We start from the raw sequence: 25,553 nt of genomic DNA, 5'->3' as shown, positions 1-25,553 counted from the left end.
TCAAACTTTTTTAACAAATCAAAAACTGAAAAATTGGGCGTGCAAAATTATTCAGCCCCCTTAAGTTAATACTTTGTAGCGCCACCTTTTGCTGCGATTACAGCTGTAAGTCGCTTGGGGTATGTCTCTATCAGTTTTGCACATCGAGAGACTGACATTTTTTCCCATTCTTCCTTGCAAAACAGCTCGAGCTCAGTGAGGTTGGATGGAGAGCATTTGTGAACAGCAGTTTTCAGTTCTTTCCACAGATTCTCGATTGGATTCAGGTCTGGACTTTGACTTGGCCATTCTAACACCTGGATATGTTTATTTTTGAACCATTCCATTGTAGATTTTGCTTTATGTTTTGGATCATTGTCTTGTTGGGAGACAAATCTCCGTCCGAGTCTCAGGTCTTTTGCAAACTCCATCAGGTTTTCTTCCAGAATGGTCCTGTATTTGGCTCCATCCATCCTCCCATCAATTTTAACCATCTTCCCTGTCCCTGCTGAAGAAAAGCAGGCTCAAACCATGATGCTGCCACCACCATTTTTGACAGTGGGGATGGTGTGGTCAGGGTGATGAGCTGTGTTGCTTTTACGTCAAACATAACGTTTTGCATTGTTGCCAAAAAAGTTCAATTTTGGTTTCATCCGACCAGAGCACCTTCTTCCACATGTTTGGTGTGTCTCCCAGCTGGCTTGTGGCAAACTTTAAACAACACTTTTTATGGATATCTTTAAGAAATGGCTTTCTTCTTGCCACTCTTCCATAAAGGCCAGATTTGTGCAATATACGACTGATTGTTGTCCTATGGACAGAGTCTCCCACCTCAGCTGTAGATCTCTGCAGTTCATCCATGTGATCATGGGCCTCTTGGCTGCATCTCTGATCAGTCTTCTCCTTGTATGACCTGAAAGTTTAGAGGGACGGCCAGGTCTTGGTAGATTTGCAGTGGTCTGATACTCCTTCCATTTCAATATTATCGCTTGCACAGTGCTCCTTGGGATGTTTAAAGCTTGGGAAATCTTTTTGTATCCAAATCCGGCTTTAAACTTCTTCACAACAGTATCTCGGACCTGCCTGGTGTGTTCCTTGTTCTTCATGATGCTCTCTGCGCTTTTAACGGACCTCTGAGACTATCACAGTGCAGGTGCATTTATACGGAGACTTGATTACACACAGGTGGGTTGTATTTATCATCATTAGTCATTTAGGTCAACATTGGATCATTCAGAGATCCTCACTGAACTTCTGGAGAGAGTTTGCTGCACTGAAAGTAAAGGGGCAGAATAATTTTGCACGCCCAATTTTTCAGTTTTTGGTTTGTTAAAAAAGTTTGAAATATCCAATAAATGTCGTTCCACTTCATGATTGTGTCCCACTTGTTGTTGATTCTTCAAAAAAAATACAGTTTTATATCTTTATGTTTGAAGCCTGAAATGTGGCAAAAGGTCGCAAAGTTCAAGGGGGCCGAATACTTTCGCAAGGCACTGTAACAGTAGCGTTGACTGAAAAGCTCAGATTACTTCCATTTATTTTTGCTGGACGGAGCTCATTAGAATAATACCTAGCATGCTTTGCAACTGTACATTTTTTTTTTACATTTAGATTCTTTCTATGAATAAAAGGTGTAACAACATTTCCAATCTTACATCCAGGAATCTTGACTTAAAAGGATACTTTTAGGATATTGACAATGAGGCTCTTTGTCTACTTCCCCAGAGTCTGATGAACTCATAGATACCGTTTTTATGAGTCTGCGTGCAGTTTTAAAGGAAGTTACTAACTAGCGGTAACACAATGACTTCCAGTCTAACTTCCTTCATATGGGACTCAGAGACCATTAAAATAGAGGTGTCGTATTAGTGTGTAGGCTACAGACAGAGGTTGGCGGTACAGACTGAAGACAATTCCCGTGACTCTTGTGGGGGTTCGTAGAGCAAAGCGGAGAGCATTGTGATTCTCACATCTTTCCATGGTGGTTTTTGTAAGGCCAAACCGTTGGGAAGTTACAGATGTTTTGGTGAGAATACTGGTTTTCGGGATGTCTCCTAGTCTGACAAACACCGTAGCTCACACACCTTTCACAGCAGGTGTGGAAGGCCAACACTGGTGGATGTGGTGGATTGAGACACACCCCAACAATAACAGATATTTAGACTCATTGGTGGATGTGGAGGACTGAGACACACCCCAACAATAACAGATATTTAGACTCATTGGTGGATGTGGAGGACTGAGACACACCCCAACAATAACAGATATTTAGACTCATTGGTGGATGTGGAGGACTGAGACACAGCCCAACAATAACAGATATTTAGACTCATTGGTGGATTGAGACACAGCCCAACAATAACAGATATTTAGACTCATTGGTGGATGTGGTGGATTGAGACACAGCCCAACAATAACAGATATTTAGAGTCTGCTTGGTTGGTTGCTGTCTCTTCCTCCCTGTTCCCTGTCACTCACTCACACTCAGTAGCCTACACCCACAGCACGACCCCTGCTAGAGCGTCTCCTCTCTCTACCTCCCCTCTCACACACAGCACGACCCCTGCTAGAGCGTCTCCTCCCTCTACCTCCTCTCTCACACACAGCACGACCCCTGCTAGAGCGTCTCCTCTCTCTACCTCCCCTCTCACACACAGCACGACCCCTGCTAGAGCGTCTCCTCCCTCTACCTCCTCTCTCTCACACAGCACGACCCCTGCTAGAGCGTCTCCTCCCTCTACCTCCTCTCTCACACACAGCACGACCCCTGCTAGAGCGTCTCCTCTCTCTACCTCCTCTCTCACACACAGCACGACCCCTGCTAGAGCGTCTCCTCTCTCACACACAGCACGACCCCTGCTAGAGCGTCTCCTCTCTCTCACACAGCACGACCCCTGCTAGAGCGTCTCCTCCCTCACACACAGCACGACCCCTGCTAGAACGTCTCCTCTCTCTCACACAGCACGACCCCTGCTAGAGCGTTTTGTGGTGTTTCCTTCACTCGTATTGGATCGGACTGGGTCTGGTTCCGATCAGGTCTTTATGGAGGGAGTCTAGTTGTGCTCGGGTCCGTTCGAAACGGGCCTTTTTCATATGAAATGGAATAAATGATGCATCTCCAAGCCCCAGGTCCTTTTTGGACCCCGTGAAGTCCAACTAGGGCTCAGAGTTTTTCCTGTTCAGGGAACAACTCTCGGCCATTATGTTGCACTCCTACATTTAGACTTGGATTTATCAACATCACTTACTGTCATGTATGTCTAATGTCTGTCATTTCAGCACCAGAGCCAAGAAAAAGACTGTCCAAGGCAAGAAGCCTGTCGCTAAAGGAGTGGCAACACCAGGTAAATCTGTTCCTACCACACAGCCTGTGGTTACCCAACACCCGGGAGATAACGGAGGCGCCGTCCAGTCCAGTGACACCATAGCGATAGACTCCGATGCGACCGCAACGGAACCCAGTCCAGTCGTCATGGACCCCGATGACCTGATGACGACCAACGACGACCAAAGCCAAACCACTGCAAAACCGGATGGCGAGAATGGAGAAACCATAGCAACCGCTACCGTTCACGCTGCTAGCGTTGCTGGTTCTGTACCAGCACCGGTAACATCAGCTCGCCCAGTGTCTGTAAAAGGTGAAGACAAACTGTTAGACTTCAGTCCGGTAACTCAGGAGATCCTGAAGGCCCTGGAGGCAGCAGTGCACCAACACCGCCTGGGGAGACAAGCCGAGGAACAAAGACAGGACCAGGGAGAGAAGGACAAGCCTCCATCCGACAAGAAGAGCTCTGTAGCTGGGGAGAAGGGGGAGACCAAGACCCCGGCTGGAGGACTGAACCAGGCCCCAGCTCAACCAGAGAAGAAGACTGGAGAGGAGACAGTGACACAGACTCAACCAGATGAGAGAAATAGACCTGCGCTTTCTCTGAAGAAAAAAAAGCTACAACCTGAGACCGATAAAAAGCCTCCAACCACACCAGCGAAGAAGACCACAACACAGACGGAAGGTGCAAAGAAACCACCTTCAGGCTCTGGACAACCAAAGAAGAATCAGGGGAAGACCCAAGTCTATGGAGGAAGAGGCAGGCGCAGGGACCATTCTTCCCCAGGAAAGATAGACTCTTCCAGGCATAGAAGCAGCCGGGCGGCCTCCGAGGAGGAGCAGGGTCCTCCGACGTCGAGACACGGCGACTCCTCTAGCTCTTCTTCTGGCTCCTGCAGGAGCAACAGACAGGACGGCAGTCCCGCCAAGAAGAAGGGGAGGAAAGAGGAGGAGGAGATGAGCAAGGTAAGAAAGGAGGTGGGGGGGGAGCAGACAGGACGGGAGCCAGGGAAAGCAGGAATGATGGTGGATGTTTTTTTAATAATTTATATCCTTAAGTTCAGACGTTGTTAAAAGTCTAAATGAGATGTTAACATGATTTCTTTCTGTTTCTGAGATTTCATGTTTCTGTTTGTCCCACAGGGCCACCGTAGTAGAACTAGCCAGTCTTCTAGGAGTGATTTCATGTTTCCGTTTGTCCCACAGGGCCACCGTAGTAGAACTAGCCAGTCTTCTAGGAGTAATTTCATGTTTCCGTATGTCCCACAGGGCCACCGTAGTAGAACTAGCCAGTCTTCTAGGAGTGAGTCTAGAGATCAGGAGGCAGCAGAGAGAAAGGTGAGCATCAGATTTATAAAAACACACCATTCAAATAGTAATGTACAGAATCCAAACGGTTACAATCTGTTGTAGCAAGATGTTGGATTTGGTTTTCATTCAGACGTTGTCTCTTACATTCATCTGATTCAAAGTACAGCACTTCTGTTGAACTTCTGGAAAAGGGTTTGATTGATTTAATTCCATGGATTCATCCTCCTCTCATATCACAGGGTTTTGGCTACGTGGTGGATGAGTTCACTTCTGACGTCAATCCTAGTGACGCCAACCCAATCGACCTGGACCAGTTCAACATGGATGAGTTCGTCACCGTGGACGAGGTGGAAGGGGATGAGGCGGACAACGCCAACCCACCAGAATCATCATCTTCATCACCCAACCCACCAGAGCCATCATCTTCATCACCCAATACCCAAGATGGCACCTATGGAAGGTTGGAACGATCATCCAAACGCAAGAGGGGTACCCCTGATACCCCAAGACCCCTGTCCAAAAGCACTCCCACCCCACCCTCTTCTACCTCTACCCCCCCTGGACAGAAGACTCCACGACAAGCCGCAACAGCCAAAAAAACGCAGGTGGCAAAACCTCAACCACCTGCCACCTCCGGACGCAAGACCAGGTCGTCAGCTGCAGCTGCTGTTGTCGCGATGGAAGCCGCAGAAACCAGAGAAACTGTCACTGACGATGACCCCACAGTCAGGATGGAAGCGGAGCCTCTTCCCGTGGAGCTTCTGTCTCAGCCAATGGGGGGAGCAGCCGCTGCTCAGTTGGTAGAGGAAGTAGTGGTCACAAAGGGAAGTGACATGGAGGGTGTGTTACCGTCATCCGACCACAAGGTGTCAGTGTTGGGCACGGCATTGCCGGCGAACAAGGAAGCAGAAAGTGCTGGGTCAGAGATTGATATGGAGACAACAGCAGAAAAACCTCCAGAGGTAGACGGGAGCGAGGTAAAGGCCCAGGCTAAAAAAGGTGACTCGATTCTGGGTAGCAAGGCTCAGAATGAAGGCTGCACACTGGAGCTTGGCTTGACTGATCCGTCTTCCACAGCCAAGGAGCAAGACCTTCATACAACCCTAGAACTACAAGGGCTTGAGACGGTGTCGGGTCACCAAGTGCCCCAATCACTTGTTGACAAAGTGCCCAAAGACAATGTGGGTTTACAGATACTAAACAAAACCGTGGATGACACCGTGGTGCCTGCAGCCTCTGAATCTACGGGTTCCCAGGAGCTCCAAACTACACTAGAGGAACGCCAAGACGAAGAAGAATCTGCTTTCCACATTCTGGACTCCGAAGAAGACCGAAGAGATTCTCTACCCAGAGAGATGGAAGGGTTCCACATCCTGGACTCTGTAGATGATCAGGTGGCTATGACAGAAGCTCTGGAAAACCATTCTACTGAATCTAAGGGTACCTCAAAACCCCAGAAAGCGAGTTATAAAAAGGGTAAGGGTAATATTCAAACGAAGGATGGCAAGAAGATAGCACAAACCCCTGAGAAGATACAGACCCCCCCAGTGGAGTCAGAGAGGGGTGAGGGAGGTACCCACAAAAAGACTAACCGTGTCCCCTTGGATGAGGTGAGTGAGGAAGAGGAGAGTTACATTGACAACGCTGCCGAAGAGGAAGAGCTGATGAAGAGACAGAAACTGGCGAAGGAGAAACGGCGAGACAGAGAATGGGAGAAGGAGAGGAGTAGAAAGCGGGTGAGGAGCAGAGAGAAGGAGCAGGAATGGAAGAAAGGGAGGTTCAGTGTGGATACGGAATGGTTGGTGACTCTGGATGAGATTGGAGGAGATGGGGATGAGAGAGGAGAGGAGGGTGCGAGGGATCAGGAGAGCGGAATAAATGAGGCAGACCTTCAAGAATTGGTCACTCTGGATGAGATCGTTGGCGAGGAAGGAGGGGAGGGTCCTTGCCCAGAGCCACACCCATTCAGGCAGGAGGACGAATCAGGAGACTCCTTCAACACAGAGGTCAGGAAACATCTGTTTCTTTTTGGCTGCTTGTATCTTGATTTCTCTCACACACTCACTCTCTCTCACACACTCACTCTCTCTCACACACTCACTCTCTCTCACACACTCACTCTCTCTCACACACTCACTCTCTCTCACACACTCACTCTCTCTCACACACTCACTCTCTCTCACACACTCACTCTCTCTCACACACTCACTCTCTCTCACACACTCACTCTCTCTCACACACTCACTCTCTCTCACACACTCACTCTCTCTCACACACTCACTCTCTCTCACACACTCACTCTCTCTCACACACTCACTCTCTCTCACACACTCACTCTCTCTCACACACTCACTCTCTCTCACACACTCACTCTCTCTCACACACTCACTCTCTCTCACACACTCACTCTCTCTCACACACTCACTCTCTTCACACACTCATTATATTTATTATGGATCCCAATTAGCTGCTGCCTTCCTGCAGTCCAGCAAGTTGTATCATTTCACAACACAGTGTGTGACCTCAGGCCCGTACTCCACTACCACACATCTACAACACATAATCCATGTTATCGTGTGTGTATGCATGTCTGTGTTGCTTCACAGTCCCCCCCTGTTCCATAAGGTGTGTATTTATGTTTATTTTTTTTAATCGGATTCTACTGTTTGCTGCATCAGTTACCTGATGTGGAATAGAGTTCCATGTAGTCATGGCTCTATGTAGTACTGTGGAATAGAGTTCCATGTAGTCATGGCTCTATGTAGTACTGTGGAATAGAGTTCCATGTAGTCATGGCTCTATGTAGTACTGTGGAATAGAGTTCCATGTAGTCATGGCTCTATGTAGTACTGTGGAATAGAGTTCCATGTAGTCATGGCTCTATGTAGTACTGTGGAATAGAGTTCCATGTGGTCATGGCTCTATGTAGTACTGTGGAATAGAGTTCCATGTAGTCATGTCTCTATGTAGTACTGTGGAATAGAGTTCCATGTAGTCATGGCTCTATGTAGTACTGTGGAATAGAGTTCCATGTAGTCATGGCTCTATGTAGTACTGTGGAATAGAGTTCCATGTAGTCATGGCTCTATGTAGTACTGTGGAATAGAGTTCCATGTAGTCATGGCTCTATGTAGTACTGTGGAATAGAGTTCCATGTAGTCGTGGCTCTATGTAGTACTGTGGAATAGAGTTCCATGTAGTCGTGGCTCTATGTAGTACTGTGGAATAGAGTTCCATGTAGTCGTGGCTCTATGTAGTACTGTGGAATAGAGTTCCATGTAGTCGTGGCTCTATGTAGTACTGTGGAATAGAGTTCCATGTAGTCATGGCTCTATGTAGTACTGTGGAATAGAGTTCCATGTAGTCATGGCTCTATGTAGTACTGTGGAATAGAGTTCCATGTAGTCATGGCTCTATGTAGTACTGTGGAATAGAGTTCCATGTAGTCATGGCTCTATGTAGTACTGTGGAATAGAGTTCCATGTAGTCATGGCTCTATGTAGTACTGTGGAATAGAGTTCCATGTAGTCATGGCTCTATGTAGTACTGTGGAATAGAGTTCCATGTAGTCATGGCTCTATGTAGTACTGTGGAATAGAGTTCCATGTAGTCATGGCTCTATGTAGTACTGTGGAATAGAGTTCCATGTAGTCATGGCTCTATGTAGTACTGTGGAATAGAGTTCCATGTAGTCATGGCTCTATGTAGTACTGTGGAATAGAGTTCCATGTAGTCATGGCTCTATGTAGTACTGTGGAATAGAGTTCCATGTAGTCATGGCTCTATGTAGTACTGTGGAATAGAGTTCCATGTAGTCATGGCTCTATGTAGTACTGTGGAATAGAGTTCCATGTAGTCATGGCTCTATGTAGTACTGTGGAATAGAGTTCCATGTAGTCATGGCTCTATGTAGTACTGTGGAATAGAGTTCCATGTAGTCATGGCTCTATGTAGTACTGTGGAATAGAGTTCCATGTAGTCATGGCTCTATGTAGTACTGTGGAATAGAGTTCCATGTAGTCGTGGCTCTATGTAGTACTGTGGAATAGAGTTCCATGTAGTCGTGGCTCTATGTAGTACTGTGCGCCTCCCATAGTCTGTTCTGGACTTGGGGACTGTGAAGAGACCTCTGGTGGCATGTCTTGTGGGGTAGGCATGGGTGTCTGAGTACTAGTCGTTTAAACAGACAGCTCGGTGTTTTCAACATGTCAATACCTCTCACAAATACAACTAGTGATGAAATCTATCTCTCCTCTACTTTGAGCCAGGAGAGGAGGACGTGCATATTATTCATCTTTGCGCTCTGTGTACATCCAAGGCCCAGCCGTGCTGCTCTGTTCTGAGCCAATTGCAATTTTCTTAAGTCCCTCTTTCTGGCACCTGACCACACGACTGAACAGTAGTCAAGGTGTGACAAAACTAGGCCCTGTAGGACCTACCTTGTTGATAGTGCTGTTAAGAAGGTAGAAACTAGGGCCTGTAGGACCTGCCTTGTTGATAGTGTTGTTAAGAAGGTAGAAACTAGGGCCTGTAGGACCTGCCTTGTTGATAGTGCTGTTAAGAAGGTAGAAACTAGGACCTGTAGGACCTGCCTTGTTGATAGGTTGTTAAGAAGGCAGAGCATCGCTTTATCATGGACAGACTTCTCCCCATCTTAGCTACTGTTGTATCAATATGTTTTGACCATGACAGTTTACAATCCAGGGTTACTCCAAGCAGTTTAGTCTCCTCAACTTGCACAATTTGCACATTATTTATTACAAGATTTAGTTGAGGTTTAGGGTTTAGTGACTGATTTTGTCCCAAATACAATGCTTTTAGTTTAAGAAATATTTAGGGCTAACTTATTCCTTGCCACCCACTCTGAAACTAACTGCAGCTCTTTGTTAAGTGTTGCAGTCATTTCAGTCGCTGTAGTAGCTGATGTGTATAATGTTGAGTCACCCGCATACATAGACACTCTGGCTTTACTCAAAGCTAGTGGCATGCCATTAGTTAAAATTTTTAAAAGTAAGGGTCCTAAACAGCTGCCCTGGGGAATACCCGGATTCTACCTGTATTATGTTGGAGAAGCTTCCATTAAAGAACACCCTCTGTGTCAATTTCTCTCAGCCAATCATCTGTCGTCTGTGTAAGTGCTGTGCTTGTTGAGTGTCCTTCCCTATCAGCATTCTGAAAGTCTGTTGTCAATGTGTTTACTGTAAATAACATTGTATCTGGTCAAACACAAGGGTTGGTAACAGGCTGATTGGTCGGCTATTTGAGCCAGTAAAGTGGGCTTTACTATTCTTGGGTAGCGGAGTGACTTTAGCTTCACTCCAGGCCTGAGGGCACACGCTCTCTAGTAGGTTTAAATAGAAGATGTGAAAAATAGGAGTGGCAATATCGTCTGCTATTATCCTCAGTAATTTGCCATCCAGGTCGTCAGACCCTGGTGGCTTGTCATTGTTGATGTCAATCAATCAAATGTATTTATATAGCCCTTCTTACATAAGCTGATATCTCAAAGTGCTGTACAGAAACCCAGCCTAAAACCCCAAACAGCAAGCAATGCAGGTGTAGAAGCACGGTGGCTAGGAAAAACTCACTAGAAAGGCCAAAACCTAGGAAGAAACCTAGAGAGGAACCAGGCTATGTGGGGTGGCCAGTCCTCTTCTGGCTGTGCCGGGTGGAGATTATAACAGAACATGGCCAAGATGTTCAAACGTTCATAGATGACCTGCAGGGTCAGATAATAATAATCACAGTGGTTGATAGACAACAATCATTTTTTCACCTGTTCCACACTCACTTTACAGAATAAAAAAATGACAATTCTTGTCTTTCATAATTTGGTCAGATATACTTGGATGTGTAGTGTCAGCGTTTGTTGCTGGCATGTCATGCCTAAATGTGCTAATCTTGCAAATGAAAAATCATTAAAGTAGTTGGCAAGTCGGTTTTGAAATGAATGAGCCATTTGATTCATTGAATGAAGGAGCAGAATTTGCTTATTTTCCCAAAGTTTTTTTTACTATCAATTCTTTGTCATTTATCTTCGTTTTATAGTGTAGTTTCTTCTTGTTTTCATTCAGTTTAGTCTCATGATTTGTCAACTTGCAGTTCGTTTGCCAATCGGTTGTACAGCCAGACTTATTTGCCATCCCTTTGCCCCATCCCTCTCAACCAAACACTTTTTAAATTCCTCATCAATCCAAGGGGATTTAACCGTTTTTACAGTCTTTTTCTTAATGGGTGTTTATTAGTAACTGAGGTAAGTAGTTTCTATATATGTGTCCAGGGCAGCGTATGTTTGTTCCTCATTACACACCACAGACCAGCAAATATTATTTACATCATCAACATAGGAATCACTACAAGACGTATGACCTCTTCTACATTGTATTAGACAGACACATTCCATATTTTAATCTCTGTCCTATCAGACTATGGTGACCCTGGATGAGACTGGAAGTGATCATGAGATGGAGGAAGTGCAGCCCAAGAAGTCTCCAGAACCAGCCCAGACCCGGCACACTGACAATACAGGTATAGGTGTCTTAGATCAGAACCAGCCCAGACCCAGTACACTGACAATACAGGTATAGGTGTCTGTTAGACCAGAGTGACTGTGTGTCTGTTAGACCAAAGTGACTGTGTGTCTGTTAGACCAGAGTGACTGTGTGTCTGTTAGACCAGAGTGACTGTGTGTCTGTTAGACCAGAGTGACTGTGTGTCTGTTAGACCAGAGTGACTGTGTGTCTGTTAGACCAGAGTGACTGTGTGTCTGTTAGACCAGAGTGAATGTGTGTCTGTTAGACCAGAGTGACTGTGTGTCTGTTAGATTAGAGTGACTGTGTGTCTGTTAGATCAGAGCGACTGTGTGTCTGTTAGAGCAGAGCGACTGTGTGTCTCTTAGAGCAGAGCGACTGTGTGTCTTTTAGATCAGAGCGACTGTGTGTGTCTGTTAGATCAGAGCGACTGTGTGTGTCTGTTAGATCAGAGCGACTGTGTGTCTGTTAGATCAGAGCGACTGTGTGTGTCTGTTAGATCAGAGCGACTGTGTGTCTTTTAGATCAGAGCGGCTGTGTGTGTCTTTTAGATCAGAGCGACTGTGTGTGTCTGTTAGATCAGAGCGACTGTGTGTGTCTGTTAGATCAGAGCGACTGTGTGTGTCTGTTAGATCAGAGCGACTGTGTGTGTCTGTTAGATCAGAGCGACTGTGTGTCTGTTAGATCAGAGCGACTGTGTGTGTCTGTTAGATCAGAGCGACTGTGTGTGTCTGTTAGATCAGAGCGACTGTGTGTGTCTGTTAGATCAGAGCGACTGTGTGTGTCTGTTAGATCAGAGCGGCTGTGTGTGTCTGTTAGATCAGAGCGACTGTGTGTGTCTGTTAGATCAGAGCGACTGTGTGTGTCTGTGATGCGCTGGTTGACTCATAACCCGCAGTCCCTGTGGTTATATCCGTGGTACGGACGGGTTTAGAGGCATTAAATAGTGTGTTGGGGAGGGTTTAGGGGCATTAAATAGTGTGTTTGGTGAAGGGGGGGGTTTAGGGGCATTAAATAGTGTGTTGGGGAGGGTTTAGGGGCATTAAATAGTGTGTTTGGTGAAGGGGGGGGTTTAGGGGCATTAAATAGTGTGTTTGGTGAAGGGGGGTTTAGGGGCATTAAATAGTGTGTGGGTGAAGGGGGGGGGGTTTAGGGGCATTAAATAGTGTGTTTGGTGAGGGGGGGGGTTTAGGGGAATTAAATAGTGTGTTTGGTGAAGGGGCATTAAATAGTGTGTGGGTGAAGGGGGGGGGGGTTTAGGGGCATTAAATAGTGTGTTGGTGAAGGGGGGGGTTTAGGGGCATTAAATAGTGTGTGGGTGAAGGGTTTAGGGACATTAAATAGTGTGTGGGTGAAGGGTTTAGGGACATTAAATAGTGTGTGGGTGAAGGGTTTAGGGACATTAAATAGTGTGTGGGTGAGGGGTTTAGGGACATTAAATAGTGTGTGGGTGAAGGGTTTAGGGGCATTAAATAATGTGTGGGTGAAGGGTTTAGGGGCATTAAATAGTGTGTGGGTGAAGGGTTTAGGGGCATTAAATAGTGTGTGGGTGAAGGGTTTAGGGGCATTAAATAGTGTGTGGGTGAAGGGTTTAGGGACATTAAATAGTGTGTGGGTGAAGGGTTTAGGGACATTAAATAGTGTGTGGGTGAGGGGTTTAGGGACATTAAATAGTGTGTGGGTGAAGGGTTTAGGGACATTAAATAGTGTGTGGGTGAAGGGTTTAGGGGCATTAAATAGTGTGTGGGTGAGGGGTTTAGGGACATTAAATAGTGTGTGGGTGAAGGAGGGGTTTAGGGACATTAAATAGTGTGTGGGTGAAGGGGGGGTTTAGGGACATTAAATAGTGTGTGGGTGAGGGGTTTAGGGGCATTAAATAGTGTGTGGGTGAAGGGTTTAGGTTAATTAAATTGTGTGTGGGTGAGGGGTTTAGGGACATTAAATTGTGTGTGGGTGAAGGGTTTAGGGGCAGTAAATAGTGTGTGGGTGAAGGGTTTAGGGGCATTAAATAGTGTGTGGGTGAAGGGGGGGTGAGGGGTTTAGGGACATTAAATAGTGTGTGGGTGAAGGGTTTAGGGGCATTAAATAGTGTGTGGGTGAAGGGGGGTGAGGGGTTTAGGGACATTAAATAGTGTGTGGGTGAAGGGTTTAGGGGCAGTAAATAGTGTGTTGGTGAAGGGTTTAGGGGCAGTAAATAGTGTGTGGGTGAAGGGTTTAGGGACATTAAATAGTGTGTGGGTGAAGGGTTTAGGGGCAGTAAATAGTGTGTGGGTGAAGGGTTTAGGGGCAGTAAATAGTGTGTGGGTGAAGGGTTTAGGGGCATTAAATAGTGTGTGGGTGAAGGGTTTAGGGGCATTAAATAGTGTGTGGGTGAAGGGTTTAGGGGCATTAAATAGTGTGTGGGTGAAGGGGGGGGGTTTAGGGGCATTAAATAGTGTGTGGGTGAAGGGGGGGGTTTAGGGGCATTAAATAGTGTGTGGGTGAAGGGGGGTTTAGGGGCATTAAATAGTGTGTGGGGGAAGGGTTTAGGGGCATTAAATAGTGTGTGGGTGAAGGGTTTAGGGACATTAAATAGTGTGTGGGTGAGGGGTTTAGGGACATTAAATAGTGTGTGGGTGAAGGGTTTAGGGACATTAAATAGTGTGTGGGTGAAGGGTTTAGGGACATTAAATAGTGTGTGGGTGAAGGGTTTAGGGACATTAAATAGTGTGTGGGTGAGGGGTTTAGGGACATTAAATAGTGTGTGGGTGAAGGGTTTAGGGACATTAAATAGTGTGTGGGTGAGGGGTTTAGGGACATTAAATAGTGTGTGGGTGAGGGGTTTAGGGACATTAAATAGTGTGTGGGTGAAGGGGGGGTTTAGGGGCATTAAATAGTGTGTGGGTGAAGGGTTTAGGGACATTAAATAGTGTGTGGGTGAAGGGTTTAAGGGCATTAAATAATGTGTGGGTGAAGGGTTTAGGGGCATTAAATAGTGTGTGGGGGAAGGGTTTAGGGGCATTAAATAGTGTGTGGGTGAAGGGGGGGGTTTAGGGGCATTAAATAGTGTGTGGGTGAGGGGTTTAGGGACATTAAATAGTGTGTGGGGGAAGGGTTTAGGGACAGTAAATAGTGTGTGGGGGAAGGGTTTAGGGACATTAAATAGTGTGTGGGTGAAGGGTTTAGGGGCATTAAATAGTGTGTGGGTGAAGGGTTTAGGGACATTAAATAGTGTGTGGGTGAAGGGTTTAGGGGCATTAAATAGTGTGTGGGTGAAGGGTTTAGGGACATTAAATAGTGTGTGGGTGAGGGGTTTAGGGACATTAAATAGTGTGTGGGTGAAGGGTTTAGGGGCATTAAATAGTGTGTGGGTGAAGGGTTTAGGGGCATTAAATAGTGTGTGGGTGAAGGGTTTAGGGGCATTAATAGTGTGTGGGTGAAGGGTTTAGGGGCATTAAATAGTGTGTGGGTGAGGGGTTTAGGGGCATTAAATAGTGTGTGGGTGAGGGGTTTAGGGACATTAAATAGTGTGTGGGTGAAGGGGGGGTTTAGGGACATTAAATAGTGTGTGGGTGAAGGGTTTAGGGGCATTAAATAGTGTGTGGGTGAAGGGTTTAGGTTAATTAAATAGTGTGTGGGTGAGGGGTTTAGGGACATTAAATAGTGTGTGGGTGAAGGGTTTAGGGGCAGTAAATAGTGTGTGGGTGAAGGGTTTAGGGGCATTAAATAGTGTGTGGGTGAAGGGGGGGTGAGGGGTTTAGGGACATTAAATAGTGTGTGGGTGAAGGGTTTAGGGGCATTAAATAGTGTGTGGGTGAAGGGGGGGTGAGGGGTTTAGGGACATTAAATAGTGTGTGGGTGAAGGGTTTAGGGGCAGTAAATAGTGTGTGGGTGAAGGGTTTAGGGGCAGTAAATAGTGTGTGGGTGAAGGGGGGGGGGTTTAGGGGCATTAAATAGTGTGTGGGTGAGGGTTTAGGGACATTAAATTGTGTGTGGGTGAAGGGTTTAGGGGCATTAAATAGTGTGTGGGTGAAGGGTTTAGGGACATTAAATAGTGTGTGGGTGAAGGGTTTAGGGGCATTAAATAGTGTGTGGGTGAGGGGTTTAGGGGCATTAAATAGTGTGTGGGTGAGGGGTTTAGGGACATTAAATAGTGTGTGGGTGAAGGGGGGGTTTAGGGACATTAAATAGTGTGTGGGTGAAGGGTTTAGGGGCATTAAATAGTGTGTGGGTGAAGGGTTTAGGTTAATTAAATAGTGTGTGGGTGAGGGGTTTAGGGACATTAAATAGTGTGTGGGTGAAGGGTTTAGGGGCAGTAAATAGTGTGTGGGTGAAGGGTTTAGGGGCATTAAATAGTGTGTGGGTGAAGGGGGGGTGAGGGGTTTAGGGACATTAAATAGTGTGTGGGTGAAGGGTTTAGGGGCAGTAAATAGTGTGTGGGTGAAGGGTTTAGGGGCAGTAAATAGTGTGTGGGTGAAGGGGGGGGGTTTAGGGGCATTAAATAGTGTGTGGGTGAGGGTTTAGGGACATTAAATAGTGTGTGGGTGAAGGGTTTAGGGGCATTAAATAGTGTGTGGGTGAAGGGTTTAGGGACATTAAATAGTGTGTGGGTGAGGGGTTTAGGGACATTAAATAGTGTGTGGGTGAAGGGTTTAGGGACATTAAATAGTGTGTGGGTGAGGGGTTTAGGGACATTAAATAGTGTGTGGGTGAGGGGTTTAGGGACATTAAATAGTGTGTGGGTGAAGGGGGGGTTTAGGGGCATTAAATAGTGTGTGGGTGAAGGGTTTAGGGACATTAAATAGTGTGTGGGTGAAGGGTTTAGGGGCATTAAATAGTGTGTGGGTGAAGGGTTTAGGGGCATTAAATAGTGTGTGGGGGAAGGGTTTAGGGGCATTAAATAGTGTGTGGGTGAAGGGGGGGGTTTAGGGGCATTAAATAGTGTGTGGGTGAAGGGGGGGGGTTTAGGGGCAGTAAATAGTGTATGGGGGAAGGGTTTAGGGACAGTAAATAGTGTGTGGGGGAAGGGTTTAGGGACATTAAATAGTGTGTGGGGGAAGGGTTTAGGGATATAACTAATACCTAGAGGCGTGCTGGTTGAATAAAGAGAACAATATGTATCATATAATATCTAGAGGCCATATCGAGGTTTTTCTTTCATTCTTTTCATCTGTCAGTGCAGGCCTGAGTCTTCATCTTTAACTGTACCAGATGCTTTTGGGGAGAAAGTGAATGTCAGTTTAATTCAAGATGAGAAAAGTTGCAAAACGGAGAGTTGAAAATAAATGTTGAATGAAAAACGTCATTGTTCAAGAACTGCACAGCACACTTTCTATATTTTGCAGGTTAGGGTCAATTACGCTCCTCAGATTCACTTTATCACATGCAGGGAATTCGGGAAGTTGTTCAGACCCCTTGACTTTTTCCTCATTTTGTTACTTTACAGCCTTATTCTAAAAATTGATTAAATGTTTTTCCTCATCAATCTACACACAATACCCTGTAATGAGATCACAATTCACTACAATGACATCACAATACCCCATAATGACATCACAATACTCCACAATTACATCACAATACCCCATAATGACATCACAATACCCCATAATGACATCATAATACCCCATAATGACATCACAATACTCCACAATGACATCACAACAGAACAAAATGAAAATAGGTTTTTAGACATTTTTGCTACAGAAATACGTTTTTACTGTAAGTATTCAGACGCTATGAGACTTTAAAATGAGCTCAGGTGCATCCTGTTTCCATTGATCATCTCGGAGATGTTTCTACAACTTGATTGGTGTCCAACTGTGGTAAATTCAATTGATTGGCCATGATTTGGAAAGGTACACACCTGTCACCTGCCACAGTTGACAGTGCACGTCAGAGCAAAACCAAGCTATGAGGTCGAAGGAATTGTCCGTAGAGCTCAGAGACAGGATTGTGTCAAGGCACAGATCTGGGAAAGGGTGCCAAAACATTGTGCAGCATCGAAGGTCCCCAAGAACACAGTGGACTCCATCATTCTTAAATGGAAGACGTTTGGAACCACCAAGACTCTTCCCAGAGCTGGACGCCCAGCCAAACTGAGCAATCGGGGGAGAAGGGCCTTGGTCAGGGAGGTGACCAAGAGCTCCAGAGTTCCACTGTGGAGATGGGAGAACCTTCCAGAAGGACAACCATCTCTGCAACACCACCAATCAGGCCTTTATGGTTGAGTGGCCAGATGGAAGCCACTCCTCAGTAAAAGGCACCTGACAGCCTGTTTGTAGTTTGCCAAAAGGCACCCAAAGACTCTCAGACCATGAGAAACAAGATTCTCTGGTCTGATTAAACCAAGATTGAACTCTTTGGCCTGAATGCCAAGTGTCACGTCTGGAGGAAACCTGGCACCATCCCTACAGTGAAGCATGGTGGTGGCAGCATCATGCTGTGGGGAAGTTTTTCAGCAGTAGGGGCTGGGAGACTAGTCAGGATCGAGGGAAAGATGAACAGAGCAAAGTACAGAGAGATCCTTGATGAAAACCTGCTCCAGAGCGCTCAGGACCTCAGACAGGACTACGACTCTAAGCACACAGCCAAGACAACGCAGGAGTGGCTTCGGGACAAGTCTCTGATTGTCCTTGAGTGGCCCAGCCAGAGCCTGGACTTGAACCCCATCGAACATCTCTGGAGAGACTGGAAATAGCTGTGCAGTGACGCTCCCCATCCAACCTGACAGACCTTGAGAGGATCTGTAGAGAAGAATGGGAGAAACATCCCAAATACAGGTGTGCCAAGCTTGTAGCGTCAGACCCCAGAAGAGTCAAGGCTGTAATCGCTACCAAAGGTGCTTCAACACAGTACTGAGTCTAAAGGGTCTGAATACTTTTTTAAGTAAATGTGATATTTCAGTGTTTTATATTTAATACATTTGCAAACATTTCTAGGATTTTTTTTTGTGTAGATGGATGAAGGAAAAAAAAACAATTTGATAAATTTTAGAATAAGGCTCTAAAGTTACAAAATGTGAATAAAGTTGTGGGTCTGAATACTTTCCCGGCCAGAGAGGATGGTGCCCTGCTCTCCAGACCTCTGAATTGACATCTGAACTCATCTCTCTCTCTCTCTCTCTCTGTCTCTCTCTCTCCTCTCTCTCTCTCTCTCTCTCTCTCTCTCTCTCTGTCTCTCTCTCTCCTCTCTCTCTCCCTCTCTCCTCCCTCTCTCCTCTCTCTCTCTCTCTCTCTCTCTCTCCTCTCTCTCTCCTCCCTTTCTCCTCCCTGTCTCCTCCCTCTCCCCTCCTCTCCAGGTGAGGACTTTGTGGTTTCTGAGGCAGGGTTCTTCTGTAAGCTGTGTTCTCTGTCTGGGAGTGAAGACAAGAAGACCCACTGCAGTAGTCTACAGCACTGTCAGAACATGCAGGTATAAACATCATTATTCCACTCAGTCAGTCAGTGAGTCAGTGGGTCGGTGGGTGAGTGAGTGGGTGAGTGAGTGGGTGAGTGGGTGGGTGAGTGGGTGGGTGAGTGAGTGGGTGTGTGAGTGAGTGGGTGAGTGGGTGGGTGAGTGGGTGGGTGAGTGAGTGGGTGGGTTAGCTAGCTGGTTAGTTAGTGGGTTAGTTAGTGAGTTAGCGAGTTAGTGGGTTAGCTAGTTAGTGGGTTAGCTATTTAGTGAGTTAGTTGGTTAGCTAGTGAGTGGGTTAGCTAGCTGGTTAGTTGGTTAGCTAGTTAGTGGGTTAGCTAGTGAGTGAGTTGGTTAGCTAGTGAGTGGGTTAGCTAGTGAGTGAGTTGGTTAGCTAGTGAGTGAGTTGGTTAGCTAGTGAGTGAGTGGGTTAGCTAGCTGGTTAGTTGGTTAGCTAGTGAGTGAGTGGGTTAGCTAGCTGGTTAGTTGGTTAGCTAGTTAGTGGGTTAGCTAGTGAGTGAGTTGGTTAGCTAGTGAGTGAGTTGGTTAGCTAGCTGGTTAGTTGGTTAGCTAGTGAGTGAGTTAGTTAGGGTTACTCAACTAGGGGTCTGTAGAGATACTGCAGGATAAACCCATACAGTATGTATGAAGAACTACAGTATGTATGAAGAACTACGGTATGTATGAAGAACTACAGTATGTATGAAGAACTACAGTATGTATGAAGAACTACGGTATGTATGAAGAACTACAGTATGTATGAAGAACTACGGTATGTATGAAGAACTACGGTATGTATGAAGAACTACGGTATGTATGAAGAACTACGGTATGTATGAAGAACTACGGTATGTATGAAGAACTACGGTATGTATGAAGAACTACGGTATGTATGAAGAACTACAGTATGTATGAAGAGTGGGTGAGTGGGTGGGTGAGTGGGTGGGTGAGTGAGTGGGTGGGTTAGCTAGTATGTATGAAGAACTACAGTATGTATGTATTGAATATCTACTGTTAGTTTCTGGGGATTCTGGGGATTATTTCACTAAAGCTAATTGAATAATGGCTTCCTCCCTCCCTTCTCCTATCTCTCCCTTCTCCTATCTCCCCCCCTCTCTCTCCCTTCCTCTCCCCCCCTCTCTCTCTCCCTTCTCCTATCTCCCTCTCTCCCTCTCTCCCTCTCTCCCTCTCTCCCTCCCTCCCTCTCCTTCTCTCCCTTCTCCCCCTCCCTCCCTGTCCAGAAACATTACCCGAATCATCAGAAGCAACAAGCAGGAGGTTCTAGCCAAGGCTCCGCCTCCAAGTGACCCCTGACCACACCCCTGGGTGTGTCTAAAATGTGACCATTTCCCCAGTGCTCTGGTTGATAGATAGGGCTCTACTATAATAGGGTGATAGAGTGCAGTTTGATATTTCAGCTGGTCTAGGATCAGGTCCCCCATGTTCATATTGTCTTATTCATTATGATTTAAAAGGTGAAACTGGTCCTGGATCAGCCCTCCCTCTAGTCTGAGACGTTTTGTGAATGCGTGGCTATCGGGTCCAATATGACACAGATTTTAGAATCATTTGTTTTGTTCGCTTTTTTTTGGGGTGGATTTAAATATCATTAAACTGTTTAATTTATCCAGAGTAACTCAGTCAGCAGAGACCAGACATAATGTATGTATACGGGAAAGTAATAAATGTCGTTTTTATTACGAACACTGTTGTCTGGTGAATGACTTGATAACATTATTAATGACATCTTTATGTAATTAAGTCCTGGAAAACCACACCTTTTGCTCAGAGGACCTTCATTAGCATGTTTTAACCTAAACTCTTATATAAACAGTAGGTTATCAGATATTCAACAAGAAGGTCTGATTTCATTATTACTGAAACAAAAATATAAAGATCTTAACCATGCAAAACGCATTGGATATTATTCATCCTAATGTTTTGTCTGAAGAAGAGGACCGCAGCGCAGCATGGTACGTGTTCATGATTATTTATTCAAACTGAACACTGATACAAAGCAAAATGGAACAAACAAACCAGTTCTGGTGCAGAAACACAAAACAGAAAACAACACAAAACCCAGGTGGGAAAAAGCTGCCTAAGTATAATTCCCAATCAGAGGCAACGATAGACAGCTGTCCCTGATTGAGAACCATACCCGGTCAAAACATAGAAAACAGAAAACATAGAAAACATAGAAATAAACTAGAATGCCAAACACAAAGAAATAGAAATAAATAAACTAGAATGCCCACCCTAGTCACACCCTGGCCTAACCATGATAGAGAATAAAAGCCTCTATGTCCAGGGTGTGACGGTACCCCCCCCCCCCCCAAAGGGGGCTGCAAAACCTGACTCTAAAGGGGAGGGTCCGGATGGGCCTCCTTTACGGCGGCGGCTCTGGTGCGAGACGCAGACCCGCCTCTGGCTCTCCCCACTTTGGTGGCGCCTCTGGTGTGGGGACCCTCGCAACTGACCCCGGACTGGGGACCCTCCTTGCTGGAGACTCCGAGCTGGGCACCCTTGTTGCTGGCTCTGGACTGGAGACCATCTCTGGGGGCTCCGGATTGGAGGCCGTCGTTGGAGGCTTCGTGCCCTGGATCATCACTGGAGGCTTCGTGCCATGGATCATCACTGGAGAGAGGAGACGTATGGGCATTCTGGTACGTGGAGCTGCCACAGGGCTCACCAGGCTGGGGAGACATCCAAGAGGATTAGTTCTGGGCGCAGACACAGAGCTCACCAGTCTGGATAGACATACAGGAGGCCCTGTCCTTGGCAGAGGCAATGGATACACTGGGCCGTGGAGGCGCACTGGAGGTCTCGAGCTAAGAGCACAACCCGTCCTGGCTGGATGGTGACTTTGGCCCGGCACATGCGGGGAGCAGGCACAGGACGCACTGGGCTGTGCAGACACACTGGATGTGCAGACACACTGGAGACAGTGCACAGAGCCGGCGAGGAAACCCACTGGCTGTCTGGAGAGCAGGGCTGGTACCATCCTCCATGGCTGGATCTTCACCCGGCAGATGGGGGAGCTGGGATGTGAACGAGCACTGGAGACACCGTGCCGGACCCGAACGACGCCCGCCGCGGTAAATGTTAAATTATTTGTGATGGGATGAAATGTGATTTTAGCTTCTAAAATGTGACATTTGGGTTTTCATATGATAAGGCTCTGCTCAATCAGTGGCCCTGTGAAGGGACAAGGGCTATAAAACCTTTCAAACAAGCCCTCCTCTCCCTTCCTGTAAAAGCCCTTGACGACTATATAACCTCCTGTTCAGAGGATGTGAGGACGACGGTCCGATGTCAGAATGGTTCAGATAATAACCACAGAACGAAGCCAACTTTGAACTCTTATTCACTACAGAAGTGATACCTTCTAGCCGTTGAGTTAGCAACAGCAGCTGCAAACGAGGGTTAGGAAGGAACAGACAGAGTATCCCGTCTACCACACAATGACGTTACTACAACTTATCCAATTGACCACCCGGGTCATTCTTCAAAGGACTCGGGTTGGGCAACACGGCCTTCCATCTACCACCAACCTACTGAAGTGCAGCTCAGAGTAAATATGTATTGCATTTTCCTTTTCCAAATGGGCGGTAATTTAGAATGCATGAGATACTGTATTTACGACAGCACAGCTTCTCCCTTTGTTCCTCAGTCTTCCCGCTCTTTCACTCAAACCCCGCCCCTTTTCCTTTGTGTAACCAGCTGTCATATCTGTTCCGCCCGCTAGGGATGTTTTCCTTTATGACATCATTTGTAATCAAGTTATGATTAATTGTGTGTATGTGTAATTCTGTGTGATTAGTTAGCTATTTAGTAAATAAATAATTAAACCCAATTTTGTATTGCTGGTTCAATTTGTTAGCTAGGGTTCGTGCAGATAAAATAATTTACAACTTTCAGATGAGACTGAATTTAGGTGACGATTAATATTGACTGCTATTGATGTAAAATATTACTAGGTCTTTAAGAGTTTATTCGGAAGATAACGGCTCTATAAATATTATTTTGTGGTGCCCGACTCTCTAGTTAATTACATTTACATGATTAGCTCAATCAGGTGATATTAATTATTTTATAGAATAGCATGTCATATCACTTAATCCGGCATAGCCGACACCACGCTGCTTGAAACAGAAATAGAACACTGAATGAAGACCATTGTGATGTCATGAATCAGAACCTGAGTTGGAGGCCCACGGGACTGTCCTCCCCCAGGTTCAGTGACATTACCTACCCCAGGATGGGTTTGGTCTGTTGAAGAGTGGCGCGAAGACCTGAACGTGGATATCCACAACCCCCTTAAAGGTAGCCTAGACGTTAGATGAAAATTAAGGGCTGCCAGTTCAAATCCCATTTCTGACAGGGAACAAAATCATGTGGGGAGTGGGCCGGCAACCGAGGGTTGCTAGCATCAGTATTGCCCTTGACACTCAACCCCTGTATTGGCATACATTATGACTGACCTCTTCCCCAATCTGGCCGACCTCCTCTTCGATCTGGCCGACCTCCTCTCCGATCTGGCCGACCACCTCTCCGATCTGGCCGACCCCCCTCTCCGATCTGGCCGACCTCCTCTCAGTCACTCACATCTTCAGAGATATGGGATTACGGCCTGACTATTCCCCCAGATGGGAGGCCCAAGCCCAAGCCCTGGGTACCAGCTGAGAAGATGTACCATACCAACCGCCGTCGCTGCTGGTTACGCCTCAGATGCAGAGATATGCAGAAGATGGAGGCGCCAAGAAGATACGTAAAACCTAGATGTACATAACGCCCAGGGGGTCATCTTCTGTAAGAGATTCCACAGAGACTGTTATATAAACCAGTGGTCATCGTCTGTAAGAGATTCCACAGAGATCGTTATATAAACCAGTGGTCATCGTCTGTAAGAGATTCCACAGAGACTGTTATATAAACCAGTGGTCCTCGTCTGTAAGAGATTCCACAGAGATCGTTATATAAAGCACTGATGACTCTGATGAATGACTTTTTCAAATCTAACTTTATTTAAAGTGCATTTAAAATCGCAAAACACACTTTACATTCAATCTATAAAATTAAAAAGCCGAATAGCAAAAAGAGGTAGCCGTAAAAAGGAAATATATTTATTTGTCTGTGATATTACACACACTGACCACAAGGGGGTGGTCTGGTTACACGGTCAGAGCAGGTCAACCTTCTCAATGTTGGTCAACCAGTTGGTTTTATGTGTTTGAGTCTATTTATGACCATGTATGTGTGTGTTGTCTCCCTGTAGCAGCGACCAGATGAGTGAGAGAATCGAGAGAGAGAAGGAGATCGAGAGAGAGAGAGAGAGAAGGAGATCGAGAGAGAGAGAGAGAGAGAGAGAGAGAGAGGGAAGGAGATCGAGAGAGAGAGAGAGAGGGAAGGAGAGAGAGAGAGAGAGAGAGAGAGAGAGGGAAGGAGAGAGAGAGAGGGAAGGAGAGAGAGAGAGGAGAGGGAAGGAGAGAGAGAGAGGGAAGGGAGAGAGAGAGAGGGAAGGGGAGAGAGAGAGAGGGAAGGAGATCGAGAGAGAGAGAGAGAGGGAAGGAGATCGAGAGAGAGAGAGAGGGAAGGAGATCGAGAGAGAGAGAGGGAAGGAGATCGAGAGAGAGAGAGAGAGGGAAGGAGATCGAGAGAGAGAGAGAGGGAAGGAGATCGAGAGGGAGAGAGAGGGAAGGAGATCGAGAGAGGGAAGGAGATCGAGAGAGGGAAGGAGATCGAGAGAGAGAGGGAAGGAGATCGAGAGAGAGAGCACAATACAGCGGGTAAATGCAAGTATTTCCCGTGACTGTGCCTCAAAACCAAACGTTTTCCTGGCCCACCACTCCACCCTGGACTTTGAACAGCCTCTATGACCAGGTCCACCTCTACAAGGCAGCAGTGTCCACCTTTGCCCGGACTTTAAAGGACATCGCTCTCAAACGTATCCCCAACACTCCACACAGGAGCAACAGATCAATAGACACCCCACCCAGACCAGCGAGACACCCTCCCAGATCTGCAGGACCTCCCCCTGGACCTACACATAGAGGACCCACGCCAAGAGGAATTACATCCAGACCACAGTACGCCCAGACACATCCACACCCCCACCCCAACCAATCAACACCCCCCCACGTCAACCATGCCCACACTCCATTTAGGCCCCCTCAGATCAGACCTATGCCACTCCTGTCCACCCCATGCACCCCACCCCCGCAAAGAGGGCCTCAACATGGAAGCCACACATACGCCCAGGTAGTGAGCGGGCAAACAGTCCCAACCCCCACTCTCACACTCGCCCAAGCCAATGGCATGTACCAGATGCTCAGCAGGCTCTGCTCACACTTACTGGCCTGAGGCTAAACCACGACCAACAACATTGGACACTCTATGGAACAAAAAGCCTTCACTATATTATCCTGGAATATCCAAGGCCTGAGGTCATCTGCCTTTGGCCTAAAGAGCAGAAACCCGGACTTCACCAAAGAAATCGGTAATACAGACATTGTCATCCTGCAAGAAACCTGGTATAGAGGAGATGGACCCACTGGTTGCCCTCTAGGTTACAGAGAGCTGGTAGTCCCATCCACCAAACTACCAGGTGTGAAACAGGGAAGGGACTCAGGGGGTATGCTAATTTGGTATAGAGCAGACCTAACTCACTCCATTAAATTAATCAAAACAGGAACATTCTACATTTGGCTAGAAATTCAAAAAGAAATTATCCTAACAGAGAAAAATGTCCTCCTGTGTGCTACCTATATCCCCCCACTAGAATCCCCATATTTTAATGAAGACAGCTTCTCCATCCTGGAGGGGGAAATCAATCATTTCCAGGCCCAGGGACATGTACTAGTCTGTGGCGACCTAAATGCCAGAACCGGACAAGAACCTGACACCCTCAGCACACAGGGGGACAAACACCTGCCTGGAGGTGACAGCATTCCCTCCCCCATATGCCCCCCTAGGCACAACTATGACAACATAACCAACAAAAACGGGTCACAACTCCTGCAGCTCTGTCGCACGCTGGG

The 25,553-nt window shown here is 46.5% G+C and overlaps 1 protein-coding gene across 6 annotated transcripts in view; it reads left to right on the top strand.

Annotated features, from left to right (window-relative positions):
• Positions 1–20,220, top strand: part of LOC109885277 (uncharacterized) — a 73,581-nt gene extending 53,361 nt beyond the window's left edge. For all 6 annotated transcript variants that reach the window (XM_031832631.1, XM_031832626.1, XM_031832627.1 and 3 more), the window contains exons 16-21: positions 3,259–4,270; positions 4,574–4,642; positions 4,855–6,621; positions 11,041–11,143; positions 18,425–18,537; positions 19,758–20,220. In XM_031832631.1, coding sequence (XP_031688491.1) covers positions 3,259–4,270; positions 4,574–4,642; positions 4,855–6,621; positions 11,041–11,143; positions 18,425–18,537; positions 19,758–19,823 — 3,130 coding nt within the window. In that variant the 3' untranslated portion in view covers positions 19,824–20,220. The remainder of the gene's footprint in view (positions 1–3,258; positions 4,271–4,573; positions 4,643–4,854; positions 6,622–11,040; positions 11,144–18,424; positions 18,538–19,757) is intronic.
• The last annotated feature ends 5,333 nt before the right edge of the window (positions 20,221–25,553 follow it).

Source organism: Oncorhynchus kisutch, linkage group LG9 (assembly GCF_002021735.2).
Source record: "Oncorhynchus kisutch isolate 150728-3 linkage group LG9, Okis_V2, whole genome shotgun sequence".
Taxonomy (NCBI): Eukaryota; Metazoa; Chordata; class Actinopteri; order Salmoniformes; family Salmonidae; genus Oncorhynchus; species Oncorhynchus kisutch.
This window is presented reverse-complemented; position numbering and strand designations above follow the sequence as displayed.